This window comes from Ammospiza caudacuta, chromosome 1 (genome assembly GCF_027887145.1).
Source record: "Ammospiza caudacuta isolate bAmmCau1 chromosome 1, bAmmCau1.pri, whole genome shotgun sequence".
In the NCBI taxonomy this organism is placed as follows: domain Eukaryota; kingdom Metazoa; phylum Chordata; class Aves; order Passeriformes; family Passerellidae; genus Ammospiza; species Ammospiza caudacuta.
Window position 1 is genome coordinate 137,655,065 of NC_080593.1, and position 26,581 is coordinate 137,681,645.

General features: G+C 39.3%; 1 protein-coding gene across 5 annotated transcripts in view; it reads left to right on the top strand.

The window, feature by feature from the left end:
• Positions 1-26,581, top strand: part of ENPP2 (ectonucleotide pyrophosphatase/phosphodiesterase 2) — a 71,646-nt gene that overhangs the window by 20,216 nt on the left and 24,849 nt on the right. For all 5 annotated transcript variants that reach the window (XM_058821245.1, XM_058821508.1, XM_058821325.1 and 2 more), the window contains exons 3-11: positions 1,175-1,330; positions 3,363-3,488; positions 5,469-5,529; positions 6,790-6,887; positions 7,885-7,964; positions 9,136-9,255; positions 17,572-17,627; positions 19,797-19,862; positions 20,632-20,704. In XM_058821245.1, coding sequence (XP_058677228.1) covers positions 1,175-1,330; positions 3,363-3,488; positions 5,469-5,529; positions 6,790-6,887; positions 7,885-7,964; positions 9,136-9,255; positions 17,572-17,627; positions 19,797-19,862; positions 20,632-20,704 — 836 coding nt within the window. The remainder of the gene's footprint in view (positions 1-1,174; positions 1,331-3,362; positions 3,489-5,468; positions 5,530-6,789; positions 6,888-7,884; positions 7,965-9,135; positions 9,256-17,571; positions 17,628-19,796; positions 19,863-20,631; positions 20,705-26,581) is intronic.

Consider the following 26,581-nt stretch of genomic DNA (forward strand, 5'->3'; position numbering starts at 1 on the left):
CCATCTTATTTGGGAAGAGGTTTCCCTTCAGTTTATGTGGAAACTAAACTCTCAGCTATGTAAAAGTGTAGGGGGGAAAATACTTAAGAAAATATCAGAGCAAGTATTTCCCAAAAGTGCCATTGCGTCAGTCCTCTAAAAGTCATACTCCTAATCATGGTGAGGTCTGCCAAACCCAAAACCAAACTATGGCCTAAAAGAAAACAAAACAGAAGACAATTTCAAATACTTAATTTTAATAAGTCTCTCAAGGAATAAAAGGCATTGTGAAATTTTTGGAACACCTCTGTATTTAAAGGATAACATACATTCCATAATTTATTTCATAAAATACAATTAAGCCTCGAGAACAGCACACAATTTTCCTGCTTCATATAAGCTGTTATGTAGGATTCTCCTACAAGAAAAACTTTTAAAATATATAAAGTGTATAAAATAGTAAGTTTTGAGAAAAGAGCCGACATATATCAGCTTTGACATTAAGGGCCCTTACTAATAAATAGATTATTGAAGTCTAATACATTATTCATGGTTTGCAGACTGGCAGCCCTCCATTTATTTAGATATGTAATAGTTATTGATTTCTTAAATACTTCTGTAATTTAAAAAGTTTTTATAATTTAGTGCTTTGCAAAAGCCCATCAAAAAGTCTTACTTTATTTCTCCATTAATTTATAGAGCATTTTAAAGTTTTCTTTCATGCTTCACATTGATTTGACACCTTCCAGTGTAGCAGACCAAGTCCTGCTGTCTGCATGTAGATTAATTGGAGTCCTTTCCTATGTAAACTGTCCAGCCAGCCATGAAAATGTCACTTGGTTTCTGAAAACAAAGGCCTGCTTCTGTGGAATAGCTGCAGCTCTTGGAATGGGGCCTTGGAGACTTCAATACATTTCTGCTAATGATCTCTTGATTGTTACAGAGGTAAAGCCAGGGCTGTTTCTTTGCAGGATGTTATCACAGCATGCTGCTTCCTCTTATTTTCCCCAAAAGAACAACTTTTTCTGAATTTGTTCTTTTTTTGTTTTGTTTCTTTGAGCAGTTCTTCTGCGCTCCCTTCCCTTTCCTGGAGCAAGCATCCGAGGTCTTGCTCGTTCGAGTGGCTCAGGGCTGAGCTGCCTGTCCCATCCCTTGCCAGCCTGACAGATGTTGCCCTGTTTCTTGTTCCACACAGTCCTGTCAGATTCCCCCTGGATCAATACCTCTGGCTCCTGCAAAAACAGATGCTTTGAACTTCAAGAGGCTGAGCCTCCTGGCTGCCGCTGTGACAACCTGTGCAAGAGCTACAACAGCTGCTGCTTCGACTTTGATGAGCTGTGCTTAAAGACAGGTATGATGGGTCTCCTGCCCTGCACTGCCAGGCCCTGCTGACACCTGGCTTCTGCCAGTGGTCAGGACCTGCTTGATAAAACAGCACTCCTTGGCATAACCTGCATCTCTTCCTCACCTTGCTTTGGCTGAGCAGGCTCAGCTCAGCCCAAAATGCAGCCCAGGTTTCCTTGCAAGGGGCAGCAGGACTTGTGCACCTATTGCTCCTTACTGTGGGGAGCAGAAAAAGCAAGGTACTCTTCATACCACCCTGAAAAGCAGATCTTCTGACACAAAATTAAAAGCAATAGTCAATGTTCAGGCACCCATCTGATCTCTAGTTTACAATCAAAAACCATGGTAAAAACTGGACATTAGTCATTTTGTGTCAACCATCCTTTTTCATCCTAACTGCTAACTTGATCGTGGAGCAATTCAAGCTCACTTGAGAGAGTGCCTTGGAAGCTGGGATCGTTAAAGGGGTATGGGTCCTCTTGGAGGAGGGGACAGCCAGGTTTTGCTACCCATGCCCCAGATCCTGATTTCCAGGTGTTAGGATGCATATTACTGCGCTGGTAGAAACATTTGACTTCAATTTGTTGGATCCTGGGGAATGGAAATGTAGCAATAGGTTCATTTTCTGGTTTGGACTTTTTTTTTCCATGAGTCATAGGCAAGGAAAACTTCAAAGAGGGACATGAGTTATATTTTACTTCTTAGCATGGTGCATTTAAATTATTAGTTGTACCCATCTCCTTCAGTGTTTGCACAGTGGTCAGAGTTGACACAGGTGCCTTTTATTTTTGCCATTGAACTTGTTCTTGCTTTATTGAAATATTATACTTAATAAGCAGCCAGAAGAAAAGTGTAATGCTTAAAAATATCAGTGCCCATGGATGTGCCATGCTTGAAAGTCCTGACTTCCTCAGTTCTGTTTATGATTATATAATTTTCATAGGTTGGTACCAAGAAAGAGTGAGCTAATCTAGTATGAAAAACAAGTTTGGTTCCAGGCCACAAATGTCTGAATTTTAGGCTGATGCTATTCTGCCCCTGCTGTAAATGGCTGCAGAATGAGAGGCTCTTTTTGAGGACTTTCAGCACAATGTCTGCTACCAAAGGGCAGAATTTCAGTTCCTTAATCTCCTGTCCACAGCAGACACATATGTTCACATACGCATATGGATACTTTATAGCCCCTGGGGCTGTTGTGCTAGCGATCATATACTCCCACAGGCATTTATTCAGGCAATTATCACATGTGTGATCTGTAAATATTACACACTTATAGGAAAAAGCCCCAAATGAAGCAGAAAAGGGGATAAATCACATTACTCTGATGTGTGGGTTTTTTTACTGGGTGCATGTTGTCTAAAGTGATTTTTAGTTTCTTGTGTGGGCCTTATTGTGGAAAATCATATGTTTAAAACCATAGGCCCTGTTCCAAAGCAATGTACTACCCTTGAGAGAGCATCTAATTTACACAGGCCAGATCTTAAATTCATTTACAAGAGAAGAGAAGATGGAGTTCTCACAGCATCCATGCCATGCTTTTCCTTGAAAAACAGCTCTTGGTTTTTCATATCCTTGAGGTTGGTGCTGGATCTGCCCTATGGGTGTGAAACTGATGGTGGGAGTAAGGCATCACTTTGCATGGATGTAGTCTCTTTTCTACTTTCTTATTTCCTAGGGATTGAACAGGGGACTGTAGTAATTGTGAGGAAAAGCAAAGGTTATCCAAGAAACACTGGAATTCTTAGTTTGTACATTAGGTTCCACCATTTATCTGTGAAGATCCTTTTTTGTCTTTTCCTTTCCGCATTTTTTGTGGCATTCAGACTGTACAAAGCTTGAAGTACAACACCTGAGGGTAGCAGAAATACTCACACACTGGTTTGTGGAGGAGCCCTCCTGCACTTACAAGTGATGAGAGTCCTTTTTTGTTTCTGGTTGACATACCTACTTTAACGACTAGAGTGTTTTCCTTGTAGCGTGAATGAATACTTTTTGTTTTGATTGCAATCTCTCATTCTTGCTTACACTGAATATTTTAGCTCGGGGCTGGGAGTGTACCAAAGATCGCTGTGGAGAAACCAGGAATGATGACAATGCTTGTCACTGCTCTGAAGACTGCTTAAGTAGAGGAGATTGTTGTACTAATTACCAAGTCGTTTGCAAAGGTAGGTCTTTGGTCTTTCTACCTCTTATCTTTCCAAGCCCAATAGAAGGCAGGGTAAAGAGCTTTCATCTAAAAGAGGAACTCTCCTTGTTTCGCTTTGATTTTTTTTTTTTTTTAGGAGGTGAGGGAAGTGGGGAATCGCATTTGTAAATTTCTGGGCACTAGCAGAGGTAAATAGTAGGTTGAAGGATGTTATCTTTGCCTGTAGAGGTAATGGTAGGAAGAGAAGAGGTGAAGGTGGGTGAAGTTTAAAGCTAAGCTCTAAAGTGTTCAGATGCGTTTTTCTGCATCTCACGGAGTGCAGGGGTATCTAATGATTCCAGAAGGAACGGAGCATTCCTAGATATGTTATCTCTGTCCCAAAGACCTCTCTCCACCCCCACCACAAAAGCTCCTGCTCCAACCACTTGGCCTAATATCTGTAGGCTCTGTTTCTTGTGGAAGAGGAGTTGCAAGGGCTATGGCTGGGCTTCAGGTGACCATGACACCATGGCTGCAGAACAGCCTGCACTGCCTGGTGGATGGATGGGCTTTGAGGACTTTGTCTTCATCCACTGCTCTGCTCTTTTAGAGCGTGGATGCCTGTCTAGTGTGTCTGCCATTGACAGCAGGCCTTCTGGTCCTTGGTAATGAGCTCTGCAGGTTTTTGCTTTTGTATCTCACCGAGTTCTGAGGTTTTTTCATTCATTAACTTTGTGGGGGCAAGGGTTACAGTTTGAAAATGTTTCACTATTTTGGACAAATGCATGTGTTCACAAAATTGTAATTGTCCAGATCCATCCATACACCAAAAATGGGCCTTTTTGTTTACTTGGGTTTTGCTGTTGGGAATCCAGATGGAGTGTGTAATTTTCAACAAATCCCTGTGGATTGTCCTTCCCCTTCCCAAATAAACCAGAAGCTGAGACCACTTAAATACTGGTATAGATTCCAGTTCCTGCCTTTTTCATGAGCTTCCTCTCACAAGGGTCAAGACAGAGGAACTAGTACGTCTCTAGCTTTAATGTACATAATCTTCATTTAATTGGGTATAACAAACTATCTCATTGACCCTGGAACTCTGACATGACTAAGCTTTATGTGAGAACAGTGTTTCCTCTTTTTATGTGCCTTTGGCCATCTGAGGATAGTGTGTTGGGGTTTTTTTTTCCCTTGGAAATTGTCCATCCACCTCCTGTCATGGTCAGATGGAATTGCTGCAGCACACATTTCCTGCAGGTCTTTTCTATGATGTTTTTTGTTTTGTTCTTTTAATTGAATTGCAGTTCCTTTAATAGTGCCAGGTTCAGAAAGTAGGGTTGTTAGTTAATAATTTGTTTTTTTTCAACTGATCTGTAAAAATGCAAGTCATGAGCCACTCTATAGACAGCATTCAGCAGTGAAAACCTTAAGAAAATAGTTGATTACACAAAGTAATTTTAACTAATGTAGCTCTGAAAGAGTATTTAATGCTTTTTTTAGCTTGAGTCTCACCTGATCCATGAGCTGATCACCTCTCTAAGCCAACTGGAAACTATTTGGAGTTGTTTTTCTTCCCCAGAATGAATTTTGTTCTATGCCCTTAGCCAGCTGAATCAGCTCATGGAGCCATGAGAGCTGATGGTAGGAGGGTGGGAATTCACAGACAGAAGCAGCACTACCTGTTTTTGACACATCAAAAATAAAAAAGTTAAAATAGATGACCGCTGTGTCTAAAGCATTACCACTGTCTCCTGCGGTCAAAAGGACACTTATAACTCCGGTTTTAGAGCTGCTTGTAGAAGTGCTAGTTTGGATATTTTTGTTGAATAGAATATAACCAGATCACTTGTTCAGCTTTGTGAAAAGACATTCTCATTATTCATGGGAAGTATGACAAGTCAGTCCATTAACTGGAGCTAGACTTTATTTTTTTATGTATATTTTCTGTGAAACCTGTGGCTGTATCCGCAGATTTTGTATTTTTTTGTTTTTTGAAACTCCAATGTGACTTTTCTGGTAGGAGAAACCCACTGGGTGGATGATGACTGTGAAGAGATAAAGGCTCCTGAATGTCCAGCAGGGTAAGTTTGCTTGCATCTGGAAAGGCAAATGCAGCAAAGCCAGTGGTCCCCAGCTCTGCCTTGGACCTCTGCCCATCACATTTCTGCACTGGCTCTGTCATGCTGGCTGATTAACTGTGGATTGGATGCTTTCCTGGGCTTCACCATTTCTACAGTTAGGCTCATCATACTGTAATGCATTTGCCTTTATTTAGGCTCATAATATTGTCATGCATCTGCCTTTGTGCTGCTGGATGAGTAGTGGTGGATGATATTTGGGTTTGAATTCTTGGTCTTCAATCACCTGCTGCTGGGTTTGCCTGCTTCACTTACGTGCATAGGGAAGGTAGCCAGACTCCTCTGAAGTCAGTGGAGAGGCCTGGGTTTTTCTGCTTTCAGTAAAATTCTGGTTAAGCCATACGTGAGCACAGTTCAGGCTGTTTGGCTTTTTTTTTTAAGTGTAATTTTGTACTTTTAGCATTATGCCCTTGAATGAAAGGGTTTCTAAACTGCAGTGGGGTACAGACTTAGTGAGGAACTTGAGCATATGAGCAATATGGAGAAAGTAAGTAACTTTTGAAACCATTTGTCTCATTATTATCCCTAAAGAAAGCATCTGCTCTGGTACTGTGTTGGGTTGCAGCTCAGCCTGTGCTGTTGGAGGATAGTTTGGAGATGCTTCTCCTGGTGACAGTGACAGATGCTAATCCCTGCAGCAGATGACATTAAAAGTCCAGATGTGTCCATCCATGGCATGTATCTGCCTGCTTGGACTTGACTTTCACTAGCAGTAGTAAATTCAAAAAGTAGTGAAGTGATAAGAAATACTGTCATCTTTAGTATGTTAGAATGAACTATACCTCACAGAGCATGCTCCACATGCCCCATGGACTTCTGTTTGAGAAAGAAGACCAGCAATCATGAGACATGGGGTTTTTAACTAGAGATTGTGTGCTGGACTGGGTACTTGTGCATGGTAAATTTCCTTCTCCATCACCTTCTACAACCATTTGCCTTTATGAGTTATGTGTTTTTAGCTCAGGGAAGATGTCTTTTATGTTGGATATCAGCCCTTTCACTGGCTGTGAGTGAGCACTGGCTGTTACTAAGTGTGAGGATTATCAGTTTCTCATGATCTGTTAAGTATGTAAAAGACTGTAGGTATATAGTTTATGCAGTAACTGAACTTCTGGATTTCCTAGAGGCTCAGTGAGCAAGTGGAAATTAAAAAAACTAAGATGTTGAAATGCTGCTTTGTATTCCTGGTGCTTTTGTCTTTAGCTTTGTTCGTCCTCCTTTGATCATCTTTTCTGTGGATGGTTTCCGTGCATCATATATGAAGAAGGGGAACAAGGTCATGCCCAATATTGAAAAACTGAGTGAGTACCTGTATTTTCTGCAAATAAATGAAAGACAGTCTCCTGCAGCTCAATTGCTTTCTTTGTTGAGCAACAGAAGGGTCAGCATAGAGATGAAATGGCAGAAGTCCCCTTTAAATTAGGTGGGATCTACTGGTGACTTGAAAGCACCCTGAATAATGCAGCACACAGCTCTGCTGCTTTGGGAAAGGCTGCTCAGAATCAGTGACCTTTATGTGGTTCTGTCAGCAAAGGAATTCATCTTTAGTACATGATACATATACATACTTACAGGCTAGTTGGTAGGTGCCCACAAAATTTTCCACTTGGTTCAGAAATGTCAGAGGTATGGATAAGTAGCTGCAGAAGCCAGACTTGGATGCCTGGTAACTGGCTGAAAACATGCCCTGCACTCATCCTCCTGAGAATAGGCATCCCTTTGGGTTTATGGAGGACTGAGTGCACTGAATATTTGAGCCTCTCTGTACTGCATGTTGGTTTGTGTGTGCCTGTACCCTTGAAATGTGTTGGGGTTTTTCCCCTGTGTTTGTGCTGGCCCTCATATTTGTGTAGCCAACTATGGTTGGGTTCAATGATCTTGATTCTATGATGGGGGTGGGGGTCTGAGGCCATAAAGCCCAGTGTGAAACTGCAGCTTTGGTGTATTTATTACTTAAAATAAACCTGTGTTTTCTCATGTTGTTTTATTTAAAAAGACACTTCCAATGACTCCAGATGGAGACTAGCTCAGGAAAAAAACCCAATCCATGGGAATATAGCTGGTTCTGTAGTCAGCTGGAGGCATTATTTCAGTTGTCAGTTGTGAAGTACGAAGAGTGCATGAATAGATTTACTACTGCCTGTACTGCTGACTGCTGTTAAGCAGCAGAAAGTTCATTTAAATTAGTTAAAATTTAACTAGTTTCTGCATCATTTTGAGTCACAGAAATTACTTTCTGTTGTTTGGTTTTCCATATCTAAGAGCTTTGCTTCCTCACATTTGCATTTGATTTTTCAGGATCTTGTGGTACACATTCTCCTTATATGCGACCTGTTTACCCTACAAAAACATTCCCCAACTTGTACACCCTTGCTACTGTAAGTCCCTGGGAAGGATTTTTTCATGATAAAATGTTGCACTGGAATAGAAATATGTGTTATGAGAAGCAATGTTTAAAAAAAAATATATATATATATGTATATGTGTAACTGTTTCATTGTCCGTGCTTTTTGGTATTTTCTTCATTTTGAAGTATTTAAGTATTTTCTTTTATTTTGAAGTGGTGAAATGGATTGTATCTCACCACTATACTCTGTCACAGCTTTCCTATGCTTTCTTATGCCTGCTTTTGCAGTTATTTGTACTGCATAATTACAGGTCAAAGTTTTCCTAGGGGGAAAAAACCCCACTCCTGCAATGCTGCCCTGAATACAACCAGCAGTTGTTTCTCTGCTGGAGCAGTCGGAGTCAGGGAGGCAGTGTGCAGCTGCTGAGTATGTCTGGCCCTGCAGAGAGAGGAGCTTTTGCTGTGCTGTGGTGGCAGGGCTGGCAGCCCCCACACCTGTGTGACACTGATGGTGCTCCAAAAGCTGCTATAAGGGACTCTCCACCTGCAGCTGAAATTTTTTCCCCTTCTTTTTTTGTGCAGCGACTGCACAAACATTTAAATGGATGAGACAGGGGCATATGGAGAAAGAATAGGTTGGGAGGGGAGACGGCCCAGAGAAAGGAATTTTCTGCTCTTCTCTCTGAAGTGCTTTCACTGCAGGACAAATTATGGTATAAAGCCATGGCTTTGGGTGACCTGCCTCAATTTTTTTTTCTTGGAAATAATTTATCTAACAGAAGCAGTCATGAAGATAAAAATAGTATAAAATGGAAATGCTAAGTCTCTTGCAACCAGAGAATGAATTACTGTGTCCAGAAAGGGCATTCATAAAAGAGAACTGAAAGTACAAACAGATCTTGTTTTTATACATATATGCTTTTTCTTTGATGACCTCAAACTATCTTTTAAAGAGTGTGAAAAACTTCAAAGTATTGAGTAACAGGAGTTTTGGGGTTTTTTTTAGCACAATTCAATCATCTCTTACTGCTTTCATTAATACAGCCAGATTTAAATTTGCTTATCTGAAAGTAAAAATATTTTCTATTATGTAGTTACAAAGATAGTTATTTTAAAATAATTTAGTGGTACTTTCAGATAGCTAGGAAGCACTTCACTTGTGTGCATTAGGGTTTTACTAATTAATCTACTTCTTCACAAAGGGACTCTATCCTGAATCACATGGGATTGTTGGCAATTCGATGTATGACCCAGTGTTTGATGCCAGCTTCAGTCTTCGAGGGCGAGAGAAATTCAATCACAGATGGTGGGGAGGTCAACCAGTAAGTTTCAAATTCCCTCCTACTTTTTTCTTCCTCCCTTTTCTCCCCTCCCCCTGTGCTGTGGAACATAGCCAATAATAATAATTAAAAAAACCATATGTGAACAATTTGTACCTAATCCCTACCCCCTCCCCGCAGCTGGCCCTGTCTATCAGTTTAATGTAATGTTTTGAGTTGGCTTTTGCTTTTCAGAATAATAAATCCATTGACTATGGAAAGGTCCTTGTGCTGATAAGTATAAATTAGACACAGCTAGGATAAAACCCTCATTTGAAGCAGCAGTGTCACACTGTGATTTTGTTACTATGGCGTAATGTTTCCTTTTCATTATGGGTTTCCTAGGTTTTTGTCCTAGTAATGTTCTTGAGAAGTTTTAGTGTAAACATTTTGTCAGCATAGCATGGCATAATTTCATAATTATTATTAAGGTCCACAAGTAATCACTGTTTCCTGATTCCTGTTACACTGTTGCAGAGGCTGGGGAAACCTGAGAATTAATTTCTGCAGTGAGCACAGCAGCAGAGGCTGGTCCAGTCTCTTAGATTAGTGTTGGGCTTGGTTTGTCTAGGACTGAACCCTTATTCTAGGCAAGGAGATGGAGTCCTTCCAGTCCCTTTACTTTTGCTGCTCTTTCCCTGTTGGTGCATGCTATGGTGGCTTTGACAAAAGTAAAACCAGTAAGTTTTAAATGCAGGAAGCCAAGGTGCATGCACATTTCATTACACTGATTGCTTAGGAAACTATGGTTTAAATGCTCTCTGATGAATTAACCCCACAAAAGAGTGACATGGTAAAGGTGAGGAAATCAGAAGGGGTTTGGGAGCACCATAATATGTCATTTCTCTTTGCTAAATTGATCGATATCATCCCTCAAATCTCTTAAAACAGAAATATCCCAAGAGGCTAAAGGGAGTTATTCTGACAGTTGTAGGCCTAGCAAGTGTCTGTGCCTGTCAGTGAGTGTAGGCACTCCCTTGGCTAGCTATGACCTGGGTTAGCTTTTGGCATGGGTGGTGAGGACAAGACAGGGTGAGGAGCATAGCTATTACTTTTCCAGATGGAAGCAAGGAATCAGGATCAAAACTAGGAGCAGCAAAAGAGCAGCAGTGTGTAACTTCTTTATCTCTGCTACAGCCAGAGCCACACAGTTAAAACCTGCTGCAGTCTGGAGTTGCACTCACAGATAATCCTGTGGCTCAACTGCTGTGTGACAATTCATTAAGCAGTTGGAATTTAATTATGCATTACAAATTTAATTCTGCATCTTACCTTAATCATGGTTAGGTAGGAGTTAGTGGAGAACTAATTGTTAGGGCTTGTACAAGTGTGTCTACTTTTAAAATATGATATTTTAGAAGTACAATATAAGTCTATGAAGACTTCATCACCTGCTGTGTTGTGTGGGGAACATTGTTAATTCCCACACCTATGCTACTCCAGGGAATAAAAGATTTTCTGGATGAAAAATTTCATCTGAGAAGAGTTCAAGAAAGTTATGCAATAGTGGGTGACCTTATGCTGGAGGAAATCCTCAGAGGATGGGGTGTGTGTTTGTGGGGGTGTTGCATACCCAAGAAGGGATGATAAAATAAACCAGTTGTTCTGAAGAATTGTCAAAAAGGAAACACACAAATCATGTAATAAACTGGACATGTCTTTGGAAAATTGGAAGCAAATGCCCAGAGGAAGGACTATAATTCAATCCCTGTACACAATAATATGAGGGAAACACATAAATTGGGCAAATCTGATAGAGTGGTCACAATAGCTGGATAAGGAGATGATAGATCTCTTGCAGAAATATGATCTAAATTATACTCTCTCTGCATGTGCAAGAATTGCACATTTGGTAAGAGAACTGCAAATTTTTATAAGAGAAGAACTTATCTCTGTCTATATATTGGTTAGATACAGTCAGTTTCTAACACCTTTTTATAATTTTCTTTTAATATGACATTGACATAGACTACCCAAAGTAGCTGGGTATTGGAAGATGAGACAGTTCAATTAAGAGGATAGAAAGGGATACCTGGTCTGTGTATCAAAGGAATCCTGTCTGTCATATCACATATTCAGCTGGCTCTTTTTATGTCCTGGGTCTCAAACTGAAGTATTCAGAACCTGCAGAGTGGAATATGGTTTGCACAGTATTGGAAATTACTATTTTTCTGTGCAAGAAGGCAGAAAAAGTGTCAGAGATTCCCAGCTTTGTATTATGGCTAAAAGGCCTAGAAGAGAATGTAATTTAACATTGATAATTTCTGAAATATTTTCTTGCTCCTGGAAACTGGCCTACTGTGTATGGCTCTATGAAAATGTAGAGGGGTTTGGTGGTCTTTTCCTTCTTTCTTTCTTTAGTTATTCTAATGCTCAGTCTTTTGCTGAAAAACAGCCAGATTACCCCAGGCATCAGTGGGATTTGGCAGATGAATATCTGGATGCTTTTACTCCATGAATTATGAGAAATTAATAGCATTAGGAAAGAGAGAAGGGGGAGGAAGTAGCTTGGAAGTGTTTCAGGGTACTCTAGTTGGTTATGGGACTTCCTGATTTAGTATACAGCATTGATTTATTATATAAGCTTAAAACAACCTTGTTTTCAAAACAAAAGTGTTTCATAGGAAACAGCCATAAAACCACTCCTCATACTGCAACAGCATCTCACAGAAATGGTGAGCATCAGAGCCCATGGGGGAAACTAAGTTTACTGCTCATTTTTCATGACACTGACATTCTTGTTTTTATCCCAAGTAACTTTAGGCACTAAATTTAGGCCCCAGCTGTCTTTGGCTTGTTAAGCACTAGTTTTACATGACTTGGTTTGATGTAGTGAGTTTAAAATTACACTACACATATTGGGGTTTTTTAAAGTGATCTTTCATGATCTTTAGAAATAACCCATTAGCCTCTCCAAGGTCAGAAGAGGCAAGGTATACAACTGCTGGTTAACGGGGACAGAGAGGCTCCTTCACAAGGTAACCAGGCTTGCATTTGAGTTTGATCCAAAAGATGTCTTTACTTCAGAAATATCAAAATTATAAAAGTATTGATGGATGTTTAGGGTGCCTTGTATGTAGCTTTAAATTCACTATCAACCTTTTAAAGACTACAACACTCAAAAAAGGCCTGTCTCGAGATACTAATCCTTAAACATGGCCATGACATTCCTAGGTATCAGACAGCATGTTGTGAAGCTGTGTTGGTAGTATTCAAGGTACGCCTGTGGGCATTAGCTATCATCACCCTGAATCCCAACTTGATATTCCTGATTAATCCAAATTTATATATCAGTATCTAGAATAAAATCATTATTGGAATTTTGTTGATTTTGTGTGTCTAAGAATTACAGATGGAGCTTCAGAATGCTGTCATCTGCCTTTTCCATCCTGAGCAGGTCTTGTAATCACTTTGTTGATTGGTAGAGGAAGCAGAAGGAGAGATGTCTGTAATTCTGTTTTATAAGTACTTCTTTTTATCCAGCTTGAGCCATGAACAAGCAACAAGACTCTGTCTATTCAATAGACTTCTTGTACCAAAAATCTTCTGTCTGGGCAAGAAGGCAATGCTTAGTTGCCCAGTCTGGGAGAACATTTCTGTCATGTAAGAAGTGTGGAAGGGGCTACTCCACATTTTACCTTGTTGGCAGAGCAAATTGCAAATGGTGCAGGAGTGTTATTAATTCTACATGCTTGCACCAGTCTTGTACACATTTCTTTACTAGCAAATGCTGTGATTTCATCCTTCCCACCTCTGCCTAGATCTGGAAGGGATTTCTCATTGCTACATCAGCTTTTGATTCATCTGACACATCAAATATATGTCAGCCTTTGTGAAGTTGTGGGCTCTTGTTTATTCATGGAAGATTAAAACCAGGGAGGTGTCCTACTTTCTGTACAGGTTTTCAAAGAAAATTCCACAGCTATCTTGAATAACTCTGGATTAAGTGCTTGCACTTGCACCTGTGTGCAAGTGTGTCTAGCAGTAAGAAGAAGGGAGGACCTGGGACTTCATGTTCCATATTACATCTAACTTATTGCTTAGCCTTGTCTACTTTTATCCATAAGTAATGGAGAAGAATTGTAGTCATTCAACACAAAGGATATAAAAATAAAAGCAATTCAACTTGCAGGATATGTTTAATGTACGTCTAGGAAAGCATGTATACTATTTTTTGGGACACATGCCAGTGTACTAGGTTTGAATTTGTGATCACATATTTTAATAGGTCTTTCTATATTGGAAATGCTGCATATTGTTGGTTTGATGGTAGGAAGGTAGAGTGGTTGATCACATTATTTTTCAAATATTTATTCCCCTTCTCTCTGTTTAAGCAAATTAATTCAGAAATATGTCCTTTATATAGTTTGCAATACAATTAAGCTTGTCCCCTATGCAAGCCAGGAGAGGACATTTGACGTGGTTAAATTCTAACATATTAACAGTTAAACCCAACAAAATTATGTATGGCAAATGAATTGCATAAGCTCACAAATGGTACTGACCTTGCAGAACAATAAACCTTATTTGCTTCCTAATTTCAGCTGGTTTGAATGGACAAAGTAGAGAGGGCATCTGGTAACTTTTTTCTATCCCACCCTCCTGCACAACTTGTAGACTGCCTTGAAAGACAATGAATTTAACTTAACTTAGACAGTGAGAGGTGTTCACTGGTGATAAGACTACATTAAGAGTTTGCTGCCAACATTTCTACTGAAGTTATTATCCTATAACCAAAGTACTAAATAAACTTGTGTGCTTCCATCAGTTGCTCCAGTCTGTTGTCTAATTTTGCCTATCCACTAAGGGGTCTGGGTAACAAAGGTATATGTAGTAGAAACAGCTGCTGCTAGATGCATCAGCAGTGTCTCAACTCCAAAACATGATGAGTATTTTATTTAGAGCTTGATCAATGCAAGTAGAAATTCTTTCATCTCGATATGGCTGCCTCTCTGCATGCTGAAAGACATCCACAAACATTGCTGAGTGACAGTTTTAGGTACTGTGGTGAGTGTTGAATTTTCTTAATTTGGACTTAAATAAATCAAAGGGCTGGCTGGTTTGGTTTTTTTTTTTTCCTTCCTCTTAAAAAACAAAGGAGAGCAGAGATCCAGTAGTGATTTGTTGTAAGCTTGAGTTGAATCAGGATCTGCCTGCCAAAGTCAGGATGGTTTCATTGAGACTCACTCAGATGTTGCAGACAGATAGGGGCCCTTTGATTTGCTGATCTTTGACTTCAACAGATCTTTGTCTTAGCTATTCATCTTATTTCAAGTGCAGCAGACACATGTACTCATCTAAACTGCTAATGCCAATGTAAATGGCTGCATTCCTGAGGTGAAATACTGGCAGGTGCAGCTCTTCCCTCTCTGAAGCCTTTAGGCTGAATGCCTTTAGGCTGCCCTTATTGCTCTTAGGACTGCACAACTGGGAGCATCTCCATTTATGTGCATTACTCCAATGCATGCTGTTTTCAGGTGATGTTCATGAAGCAAACTCTATGCTCAATGAGAATAAAAATATAGCAACCTCTTTCTCACAGATGTGCTGGCTACTTGGCAAGATACCAATGATCCAGTTATTCATCTATCAGGATGACAAGTATTTTACTTGCCTGGCTGGAGGGAGAGTGTCTTTTGGCACGTGTTTAAAATCCCTGCTTAAAATACACAGGGTCAGAGGGGAATTCAGCTGTGTAAGGAGCAGCACAGGATGTCTTCAGCTGCTGAGGGTCGAAGTTGGCTGGTCACATTTAGACAGCCAGGCAGACTGGACAGTTTGGGCCCGTGTGGACCAAAGTACTAGGAATTCAAACTAGAGTTTGCAGATGGTAAAATTCAAACACAGAATTCTCTGGACTTAATTTGTTGGTACCTTCCCAAAGATATCTGCAAAATTATTTAGAATATGCAGGAACACAGACATTTTCAAAGAAAAATCTGTTGTGGGGGAAATGGTTCTCCAAGTAGAGCAAGACAGAGCATAGCAACAGGAGGAGCTGACACACATTTCATGCTGAATGTGTCTTTGACCACCTTTCTCTGCCAGGACTGGGCTTTTCTCTATGAATAAATCTGCAATGCGAAGGAAATTGCTTTAAGTGTGGGCCCTTTTTCACTTGTGAATACCATGAGGCACTAATGAATATGTAATGAATAGCTGTCTTTAATTAGACAGTATCTACGCTGGTTATATACCCTGATGTGCTGATAGGTGGCACAAACAAGCATCCTTGCATTGCAATCATACTTCTGACTGCAGTGTGTGGGCTGAGTGACATGGTCACTGGGTTGTAGGCATGCTTCCTTTCCTGTTCACTTGCATCCTTCTGTCCCATCCCATCAGAGCAAGTATCCTGTGATATTCAAACTTCAGTATCCTGAGATACCAAAAACAATATTCAACTATAACCCCCAAATTCCAATATAAATTCAAAGCAATTCTTTTTGGTAGTTACTGTGCAGCCAAATTATTTTGTGATCATTGTCACCATGCAACATGTGCTGCTGGTGGAAGGCTGGGGCTGCAGAGGCTGGGGGAGATGTTTGGGGGACTCCCTGTTTGGTGGCAGCTTGAGTGTTTGTAAATATGAACCAAGCCTGAAGTCAGATTCTTCAGGAGAAGCACCTGAAAACAAAGAGTGGGCTCCAAACCCGTGGCCATTCTGCTTCTGATCTCGCTGCACATATTTAGTAAAATGTCCTTTCTATAGTGTTACTCTGGATGTAATTTTCACTGGAAAAGAGGTTTCTAGCATTACTAAAAAGTTAGAAGAATATGAAAGCAAATGATCTTTTATAGATGTAATTTTAATTGGACTGAGTCTAGTCAGATTTGGTGGAGTAGAAGATGACAGGTAAAGGTTGTGTCCAGGGCAATGGAAATGCAAATATGACCAATTTTCCCATAAATAACATTACAATATCCAAATCTAATTGCTTTTAACTGTAGCCTCATTGTGCAATTGATCTTTCATTACTGTGCCAAATCAATTTCAATTAAGACTGATGTGTGAATGATTCAGGCATGACGTTTGAATGATGCATGTCTAGATGACAATTTATAAGTGCCTCTTTGAGCAAAGTACAGGGACTTTGTATTTTTAGAGTTGATTTAAAGTAAACAAAATCCTGCAATTATTACATAAGTGAGCTACATTTTGTCTTAAAGCTTCATTAAATGTATACATTATAGTATGCATAAGTAATGGGAGGAAATAATCTAGCTCTATACACAGGCCACTTTTGAAATGAGTTTTGAGGTAACTTGGATAGTTCCTTGCAAGAGAAATTTAGTTCCGTAGAGCTATAAACAATGTTTGCTTTCCTTGATTGTGAACCTTTCTGATTTTCCAGCATTCTCATTCCTCTGCTTTGTGTAGAGTCAGGATAGAAGAGAGAAAGAGGGTGGTAAGGATAACTAGGAGTATGTGGTATAGCTTTCATTAGAGAAAGATCAAACAAACCTGTGTTTAAAAAGGAATGAATAGAGGGGAATATCATGAATGTTGTATAGAAGTAGAAAGAGAAAAGATTAATTACCTGTTTTGGAGTATGAGAATGGTACCGTAACCCCATTGAAAACCAGCAGGTTTTAAACTAAGCAAAATTAAAAATGTGCTCACGGAGTGTGTGACTGCATTGCAGAACTTTCTGCTGCAAACTGCTTTATAGCTAGAAAAATACAAGGTACTTGAAGGATTGAAAAAAGGGTTTGAAAATTTCATGGAGATTTTTTGGCCATTCCCAGCAATCACCCCATCGGATGAGCTCAAGAAGATCTTAAACATCTGTGTAGGAAGGTGTCCAGGTGTCCTTCCCTGCAGTCTTAACACCTCTGTGTCACTCTCTGTGGCCTTTTTTGTGCGCTCTCTTCTAACACGTCTTCTGCTGATGGTTACTGATTGTAGGGTATGGAGAAGAGGGACATTTATGCAGACACTGATTAGTGTTAAGGTATGTTCCTTTCTAACTGAGTATCCTCCAAAACCTGAACGCTAAAAGGGTCAGGTGAGTAGTACTGGGTTTTGAAAACGAAATTAAATACTGGAGGAATTCCTAACCATGAAACTTAGTGCTTTTAATTAGAAAAACATAGAGATTTAGGGGTGAAAGTCTACAGCACAGCAGCTAACCCACTGCTACAGAGTTTGCATAGGTTTGTCACTCCTTGTTTTCAAATTAGGGCCGAGGCTGAAAACTGCAATTTTCACTTCTAGGCTCAGGGTAGAAGAATGTGTCCTGAAAACATTTTCTTTTGATTTCAGAAAGTAATTAGAGATCTGAACACATTCTAATCCTCTTATATTTTCCTCATTAGATTTGGATTACTGCAGCCAAGCAAGGGGTGAAAGCTGGCACGTTCTTCTGGTCTATGTAAGTACCTTCTGTTTTCTGGAGGTTTTAAACTAATAATTCAGAATTAATTCAATATAAGTATTTAGGAAGTTGTTTTCCTTTCTCTAATCATTTGGTAGATTAGAGACTTTATTTGTAGCCCTCTATTTGTGCAATGTTTCTGATAACCAAAGCTGATGCTACTGTTTGCTTCTTTAGACTCATGCACTGACTTTTAACAGTTGTCTAAAGAAAAGATATGTGCCTATGTGAAAAATTAGTCTTTCATTTCAAAGTGTGGTTTTTTTGCTTCTTTAGTATTGCTAGCAATGTTTCTTAGTCCTCTGAGTGTGGAAGAATTCTTATTGTACTCTTATGTTAATTGACATCACCAGTCTAATTTACTTAAAGGTCTGATTCGTTCATTTTACAATACAGTCTGTCCTTTGAGCAAGATACCCAATTTTCCTTTCCAAAGAGACAGCCTTGAAGATCTCTGCTGTTTGTTCTCTTGTTCAACGATTTCAACTTATTTTCCCTTGTTCCCACTAAAATGTATCTTTACAACCAAAAATGAATGAATTTTGATAAGTTTTGAGGAATTCACGTAGATCAGTCTTTCTATTACTGCTTCTGGCAGGATTGCAGGAGCAAAGAAAGTGTTTAAGCTAGAAGACTGAAGTAATAGGGGATTTGACTATTTTTCCTTTGTGATTCCTTTAGAAATAATATAGTTTACTGTTCTAAATATCATAAAGCACATTGAGGGAATAATAAAACACACCACAAGCTGATGATAGGTTTAGGCTTGCAAGATGAAATCTGACAGAGCTCCACTCTGGTACTCTACAAACTAATCTATAGCTACATAGCCTACCCTGGCCAATGCATGCTTGGGGATATAAAATGTAAAAAAGGTGGTTAAGGACAGGTTGTATGAATGGCTAGAAAGGGAGTGAGGCAGACAATTTATGTATGATTGAAATATATATGTCTTAAAACTTTATTTTTTCATTTGGTACACAGAATATTTTTGGGAGAATTTTCAGGCAGACTTTTTCAGGAAAACAGAATTTTCAAAATGTTTTAGTCAGAAATTATTTAATTGAACTAATGAATTTTCTTTTTTTTCATATTGCACAAGTAAAAAAAACATAAAAGTTAGACAGTATCCAAAATTATTATTCCAGTTTAAAATCTTGCCTTATATACAAATTTTAGTACAAATTCTCATTTTTATGGATTTTTACAACCCAAAGTTCTCCGTGTAGTTTGAGATTGAGGACTACTGTTTGTTTACAAGGCATTAAAAATGAAGGCATTTGGAAATGGCTGCTGCCATCTCTATTTCTCTTGCCAGAGATTTCCAAAGAGTGCTGAATTCAGTTTATTATGATGACTGATGGTGATGTTTGATTCCTGCCTTGGGATTCTGCCCCTGAGCTAATGGATTCTGATCTGACTGTGCCATTGTATTAAGATGACTGTGTGGTCACTGACCTGCAGAGCTTTCCTAAGATGAGATATTTGGAACTTTAACAGTTTCTAGGGTTAGTCATTCTCATAGCATGTACTTGGCCTCAGCAGCCAAGTGAGAATGGCAAGCACTGTACAAACAGTAAAGTGAGATGGGTCTGTTCTGCAGAGTGAGGAACTGTCAGGGTCCAAGTCCCTGTGCTGCTGGCCTGGTGTTTCACATGGCTCTGTTCTGATTCACACCAGCCTAGCCCTCAGTGGCTACTGTTAAGGCAATGAAATTTTTCCAGTGTCTGGAAACAGGAAAAAGGAGTACTACCAGAGCAGGGTGGTTTTTTAAACTTGTACTCATGTGAGCAATATAGTGGATTTTGCCCATGCCAGCTATCCAATGGCAGCATAGATAAAGGTACATCTGGGTTAAAGGCACCAGAGTAGATCTTTTATTCACTCCTGCTTGAAGAGGTAAATTTACTTCTTTGAGTTCTGAGTACATTTGCAAACTTTTAATCATCTTTCTTTTGGAGTATGCAGACATTCAGGAGGTCTGATGTGATTTTGCTTGCAAATTAAGAATCAGTATTAAGCAACAAAGAAGATACAGGATGCTAAAAGCAAATTATGCTATTATGATACATTATATTAATATTAAATTCAGTTCATAGCAAGCATTTTGTTGATGCTTTTTGTATTCTGTGATAACAAGGTATATCTTTGTATTTTGTGGTCCAGTGTCATCCCCCATGAGCGCAGAATATTAACAATACTTCAGTGGTTAACCCTTCCAGACAATGAAAGGTAATTCACTTGTTATCTGCTGTTGGATAACTGCTAGTTTGTCTTCTCTTTCTAAGTAGCTGGAAGAGCAAGCAAAAATTTAATTCTGAAATTTATGTTTGTCTGTTACAAGCCATCACTGATTTAAGGATTTGTTTGGCTTTTGTGCTTAGTGTGAGTTCTTTGGGATTTGGGAGTTTTTTGGTTTGTTGGTTTGGCTTTTTTTGGGTTTTTTTCATATCAGCTTTTAACCATCCGCAGTTTGATTCTTCCAAATAAATGTATTATATGAATTTATTTCTTATCAAGAAGCATGTAATTACATGGATTAACTTGCATTGTTCTTGTCCTACTGAGCCTAATATGGTTTAACAACCTTACAGACAATGGCAGTTGCAGAACTGGACACCAAGCTCTAGGAAAATGTTAAGATTTTAATTATGAGTGGGTTTTACTGCACAAGTTCCCACATGCTGCTGCAAGGCTTAGGCAAGCTGTGGTTGGGATTTCTCCTCCAAGATTTAGAATGAGCATGTGTCCTCAGATGGTACTCCATGTGCCTCCTTGCTTTTGTTCTTGGGTTTAATAAAGCTGCAAAACAACTAATCATGCCATGGAAACAGAAAATGGCTAAATAATTGTAGGGTTCTATGTCTGAGAAACAGTTCCTTTTCCATAGAGCTAAGTCTCATTGGAAAGCTGACTCGGTTTGACTTTACCTGGCTAGCCTGTGTTTTTGTGGTGTTGTCAAAGGAAAATCTAACCTGAACAAGACCTTCCTTTCTTTCAGGCCTTATGTTTATGCCTTCTACTCTGAGCAACCAGATGCTGCTGGCCACAGATATGGTCCTTTCAACTCAGAGGTTAGCACAGATTTTTTTTTTCTACAGAAAAAGCAGGTGTCTCTAATACTTTTTTTCCCTCCCCAAAATATTGATGCTGCTCAGGAGTAACACTTTTAGCAAGTTTGTTCTCACCTGTTTCTGCAGTATGCTTCCCCTCTACCAGAGAAAACAAAGTTGTCTTCTAAAGGATTGATCATGTAAAATTCACTTCTGGGAGAAGGAACTGCCTCTGCCTTTCAGGAGGAAATTTCTTGATGTGACACAATAATGCAAATGGAAAGATTTATTTGGTGAAGACAGGAGTATATTTGTGTGCAACAACATAATTTAACTTTCCTCTAACAGTTTATCCTTCTGAAATGTAATTGAAATATAATACAGAAAATATTGAGATAAAATGTAGAGAAGAAAAAGGTTTTCTTTAAAGCTGACAGCCAGCAGTAGCCAAAGTAATAATTCCAGTCTGTCAGGAAATGTAAAAAGCTGCTAGTTCCAGTTTCATATAGGCCCTACAGGGGTTCAGAAAGCTTTTCCAATAATGTTCCCTCAGGACCATACTGTTGAGTTTGGAAAAACTTTTAAAGCACCATAAGGCATTTTAATGAAAAATTATGTGCAACATGCTGCAGTAGTTTAACCTCTTCTTTGACTTTGTGTAGCTGGCTGGGACTGATGGGCATTGTTTCCCCTGACATCACTGTCCAGGTGACAAGGACTTAGAGATAATGCACTTGTCTGGGATATGTGGGGAGAAAAAGTAAATGCTCTACCCAAATATCCTGCTTTGAGTGGCTGGGATCTGGCATTTCCAATGATGTCTGACGTCTTGCAAAGGTCCCCTGGTTTCAGTGCAAATGCATGCCTGCAGATACCTATCACAAGACTGCAGGAGTTTTATATGTAAGATTTTCAAAGGGTATACAAATGTTTACAAGCAACAAGTAAACAAGTGCAATCTTCAAAAAGTGAGGAGTGTATCTGATGCCTACCCCTTGGAAGGCGATGCCAATCTCCTTGAGCAGCCAGGTACCCAGCAGTAGTTTCTTATTTGTTTGGCAACATCTGCTGGCTGTTCTTGACAGTAGAAGAGAGCAAAGAGAAGCAGCATTAATATTTTGTAGTATAGTTGAGTTATTTGGGCTATTTAAACAGTTTGCAGAGGTTATGAATTTGCTGTGAGTAGCAGCCCTGTTGGAGCAGTTTGAGCCATGGTCCTAAAGCAGTGGGTGTGATTATTCCCAATCAGCACTGAAGCACCATGTTGGATAGACAGAAGCAGTCCTTTTTCTGGATAAGCAGGGATTAAGATCTACCAACACTTGCTAAATTGACAGACATGGATATGTGTCCATGTTGTCATTTGGCTCAGGAGTTGTGTTTGATTCAGTCAGGCAAGGTACTGGTAATGAGAGCTCTCTGATTTAATGATGTAGCTCTTAATAATGCTTTATAGTTCCTCTTAGTGAAATGTTACAATTACTATATATGTGCCTTATGATTGAAAACTTTAGTTTTGTTTATCTGGATACAGCCACTTCCTTCTGAACAGAATGATGGAGCTTTGTCCATGGACTTAAAAGGGGAATATTAAGATGATGGCATTGTAAATGTTCTTTCAATTGGTGGTGTTTAACAAATCTGCTTAGCATCCAGTGTGGCAATCTAGTTTCAGGTTAATTATGAGTCTAAAAAGTGAAGTGTAGCAAAGTGTTCAAAATAGGAAAAGTCATTATAAAAGCAAAAAGCCGCCAAAGGCTCTTCGCTGTAGGAGGGCTCTTGTGGATCGTTATCTGAAGATTGATCTCTAGTTGCAAGGCCAAGCTTCAGCTCTTGATAAGTGTGAATTAATAGCTTATGAAAGTTTTGCAAATAGATAGTTTCATGTCATTTGTATTAAACACAAGAAAACCATGAAATTGATATTTAGCAAATTGAGAACAGATGAGTTAGCAGAAGAACATGTATGGGTTTGCAGTTCAAACAGTGGACCAGACTTTGTGAATGGAAACTTAAGTAAATGAATACAGCTGTGTAAGTACACAGATGCTGAGCTTTGCTAGGGGCCTGGTTTCGGGATAGAAGAGCTAGAGGAAGCATTTTATATTGTTTCTCTTAACACTGGTTTCAGTATTTAGAAGCTATGAAATTTACATGATCTGGAAGACAGTCCTCAAAAGGATCCCCTCTAGCTAATTCCTTGATACCAAGAGCATGACTTCCCTGAGAAATAATATTTCCTTGTACATGACTGGCAGCAGTTAGACATTTGGAGTATTACTGACCATTTTTTTCTTCATGCAAAGGCAGATCAACCAAACAATAAAGTTTGAAAACAAGCTTGTAACAACTCTGTGTTATATTTACAATGGGCTTCTTATTTCTTCTTTTGAAGAGTGAATATTTCATGCTGATTTTTCTTACTGCAATTAGTAGTTTGAGGAATAGTTATTTGCCTTGAAAACCTCCAAATCTTTATTAGAATGAAGGGAATTTTTATTTGAGCTTATTATACCAAATAATGTTCCAAATTTATTTTAAATAAATTTAAATCTTAGAGGTTTAATGGCATCCAGATGGCTCTTAGATCTTCCCAGCACATGCACAGCAGCCTATGTTCAGAGTGTCTTAAAGCAAGAAGCAAAGGGACTTAGATACACTTAAAATTTATTGGTGAATTGCCAGTGTTTTTTATATAAATGGAATTGATATTATAACTAGTCTCCACAAGTGTAACTTTGCATATCCACTAACATGAATTTCAGCGTAAATGAGTTGGTTGTCTAGGTTTTGAGGTTGGTGGGTTTTTTTGTTTTGTTTTGTTTGGGTTTTTTTGCTTTGGGGTGGGAGCATTTTATGGGTTTTTTTTCTTTAAAAACATTTTAGGGGGTATTTCAGTGGATTCTGTTATGTTTTCAGGAACAGTTGTGGGAGTTATAAAATAATATGCTTGCTTTTGATTTACTTCTGCCTTTTTTTTTTCTTTCCCTCTCTGCTTCTGCAGTTGAACTCTGGTAGGTTGGTCCATCCAGGTCAAGAAGCAAAGCTTTGGCTGGCTGGTTACCCTTGTGATGTTACAGTTTCCTTCTGTAAGGGGGGAGGGATTCAGTTCCCTCCTCCATAACTCTGTTCTGACTCTTCTCAAGCAAGACTAAGAATTGGCTGGTTAATAAAAACTTGGCTTTTTTTATTTTTTTCCTAGCTAACTTTTTTTACATAAAATATTCTAGAAATATACTACCATAAGAGCTCTGAAATCCATCAAAATCTGGCAGTGCTAAGCCATTTCTGCTGCTCCTCTAACATGCTGTCTTGAGACAGTCACCTCAGTGTTCAGACTGCGGTCTCCTGCACTCGCGTGTTTCTGGCATTGTGGAGCTCTGTCTGAGCCAATTCAGAGACAGTGAAATGAGAGTCCTTCCTTTCCCTGCCACTCCTCTCATCAGGACTGCACAAAGCTTGAAGCGTTTTAGAAACAGAAAACTCTGGTGCTGCTTTATTAAAATGCCTTTCTGGAGAAAGACGAATGAGACTGGACTAGAATCTCCTTTCCAGCTGCTTGCGTTGGAAGCACTGAAACAGCATGGCAGATGGTAACATCCCCTTCTTCCCCCTTCCCTGTTCATGGAGCTCTGTAACTCAACAACTGGGACAAGCTGCCTAAGTACATAGAACTTAAATAGCATGATAAATGCCACTCTCCCCAGCCCACTCAGCGTGCTCCATTGGAGATTGTGGTTTATCCCCTGGTAGGTGTCACCTGTCAGCTCTTCTCACACCATCTTGAGCAGTGCCAAGAGCCTGCAAGTTGTGTGACAGTCAGCAAGAGTGGGACAGTTTGAAATTACAAGCAAGTTGATTAAAGGGAGAGTAATTTATTTTAGCTAGATCTTAAGGTTTTTTTCCTTCTACTTTTTTTTCCTTCCATAAGTCTATCCTAGGTAATTGTGCATTTAGGAATAATACCATTACCCAATCAGATGCCACTCTGAAACAGCTAGGAAATGAAATTCTCAAAATGCCCATAAAGCTGGTAATAAGAGAGGCAGCAGCACAGATTTCTCATGCACTGCCACTAATGTGCCCCACCCAGCTAATTTGAAGCTCCATGTTAATCAAGTCTCACCTGCGTAGCTCTGATCTGCAGATCCCAAATAGTGGCAAATGGGGTTCTGGTGATTTCAGTGAGGTGCAGGGCATGGCACTCAGTAGTGGTACCTGCTAGTGCTATGGATGAGAGGACTTGCTTTCACTAATTCAGTCAAAACATTGGTGTGGTAAACCTTGCAGAAGTCACTGAGATTGGACAGCCTCTAATACTCAAACCTGAACTGTTGTTCAAGTGAAATGTTGCATTTCCATCAGTACTCAACCCTGGACACTCATTAAGTTGTGTGCAGTGAATTTTGCTGTAATTGAAATTAACTTAAATCTCAGTAATATTAATGGATTAATATTTGATAACTAATACCCCCTATATAACTATGTCTTTTCAAATACAGAAGCCCCACCTCTCTTTAGAAACATCAATTTAATTTGCTTTTATGCTGTCTGCTCTTGTAACTGCTGTTCTGCTTTCAGTACAATTTGGTGAATTCCTCCTTAAAAAGGGGTAGATCCTAAATTGTCCAAAAGCCTAAACATTTGATAAGGCCATAGCATTTATGTTTCAGGATTATCTGGCGCAGGTAGCTTTACTATCTGATGTGAGTTGAGACAGGCTTTTTTTCTGAGTCCAGACATCTCTCCCTGCCAGTACAGGAGAGTAGTTATGGCTCCCCTCTTACTCCGCCTAAGAGACCTAAGAGAAAGCTTCCTCCTAAGAGGAGACAGGAAAGACCAGTTGCAGCTCCAAAGAAAAGAAGAAAAGTACATAGAGTGGATCAGTATTCTACGGAAACTCGTCGGAAGAAAGTAAGTTCCAAAAATTTATGATGGAAGTGCCACTTTTTAGGCACTAAGCTGTCTTTATTTTTTTCAATTTGGGAGTTCTCTCCATGCTTCAGGTTGGGATTTTGCAGCCAAAACTTTTATAAATTTACTGAAGGACCCAAAGGAGAGCAGCCAAACCAGACCAAGCCTTCTGGGAGCTGTGTTTATCTTGTTTCAGAGTGTTTGCGTTAGGGAAAGTTATCTTTATTTTTTAAAATATGAGTGAGAGAAGCCATCAGCTGGAGGCAATGTCAGAAAAATCTGGAAAGACACTACCACTGCTGCTAAACTTTCTGAACTGTTACGAATTCTGCAATATGTTGTAGCCTCCCTAACTCCCAGCTCATGGGAGCATGGTGATGACTTGAGGTTTTGTGTCTAGTTATGTTTCCACAACATCATGGTTGTGGAAATATCCTGAAAATATGACTAATAAAATATGAAAGGAAAAGAACATTTGTTTTAAAAATACACATTTTGAAGTCATTTTGTAACTTTGGAGGGTAAGGATTTTTTCTTGCGGGATTTCTAAATGGTGCATTTGCAAGAGGTGGTGTGTAAGTCTGTTTTCACAAGGAAAGCATCAAATAGAAATTGCTTTATTAGGAAAAAGTGCAAGTGGATGAAAAGAGTATTTCTTAGTGTACAGTCTTTATCCACCTGGCACTAACAATCTACATATTTCTCCTTTAAGCTAGAAACAAAAGCCTTTACACTCCACAGCATCCTACAAGAGGCTATAAACATTCTTCTCAAGAGATTTTTGTGGGAATGTTTTTTGACTTGTTGCACAATTGAGCTTTAAAGAGTTATTTTGAGACACATTATTTAAGTGTAAAATCATGACAGACAGGGACATGCAAAAAAACCCCCCACATATAGAACCCCAGGAATTTTTCCAGAGAACTTTTAACATTTTAAGGTTTATTTGAGAGGAGAACTAATAACTACTATGGATGATGTTGC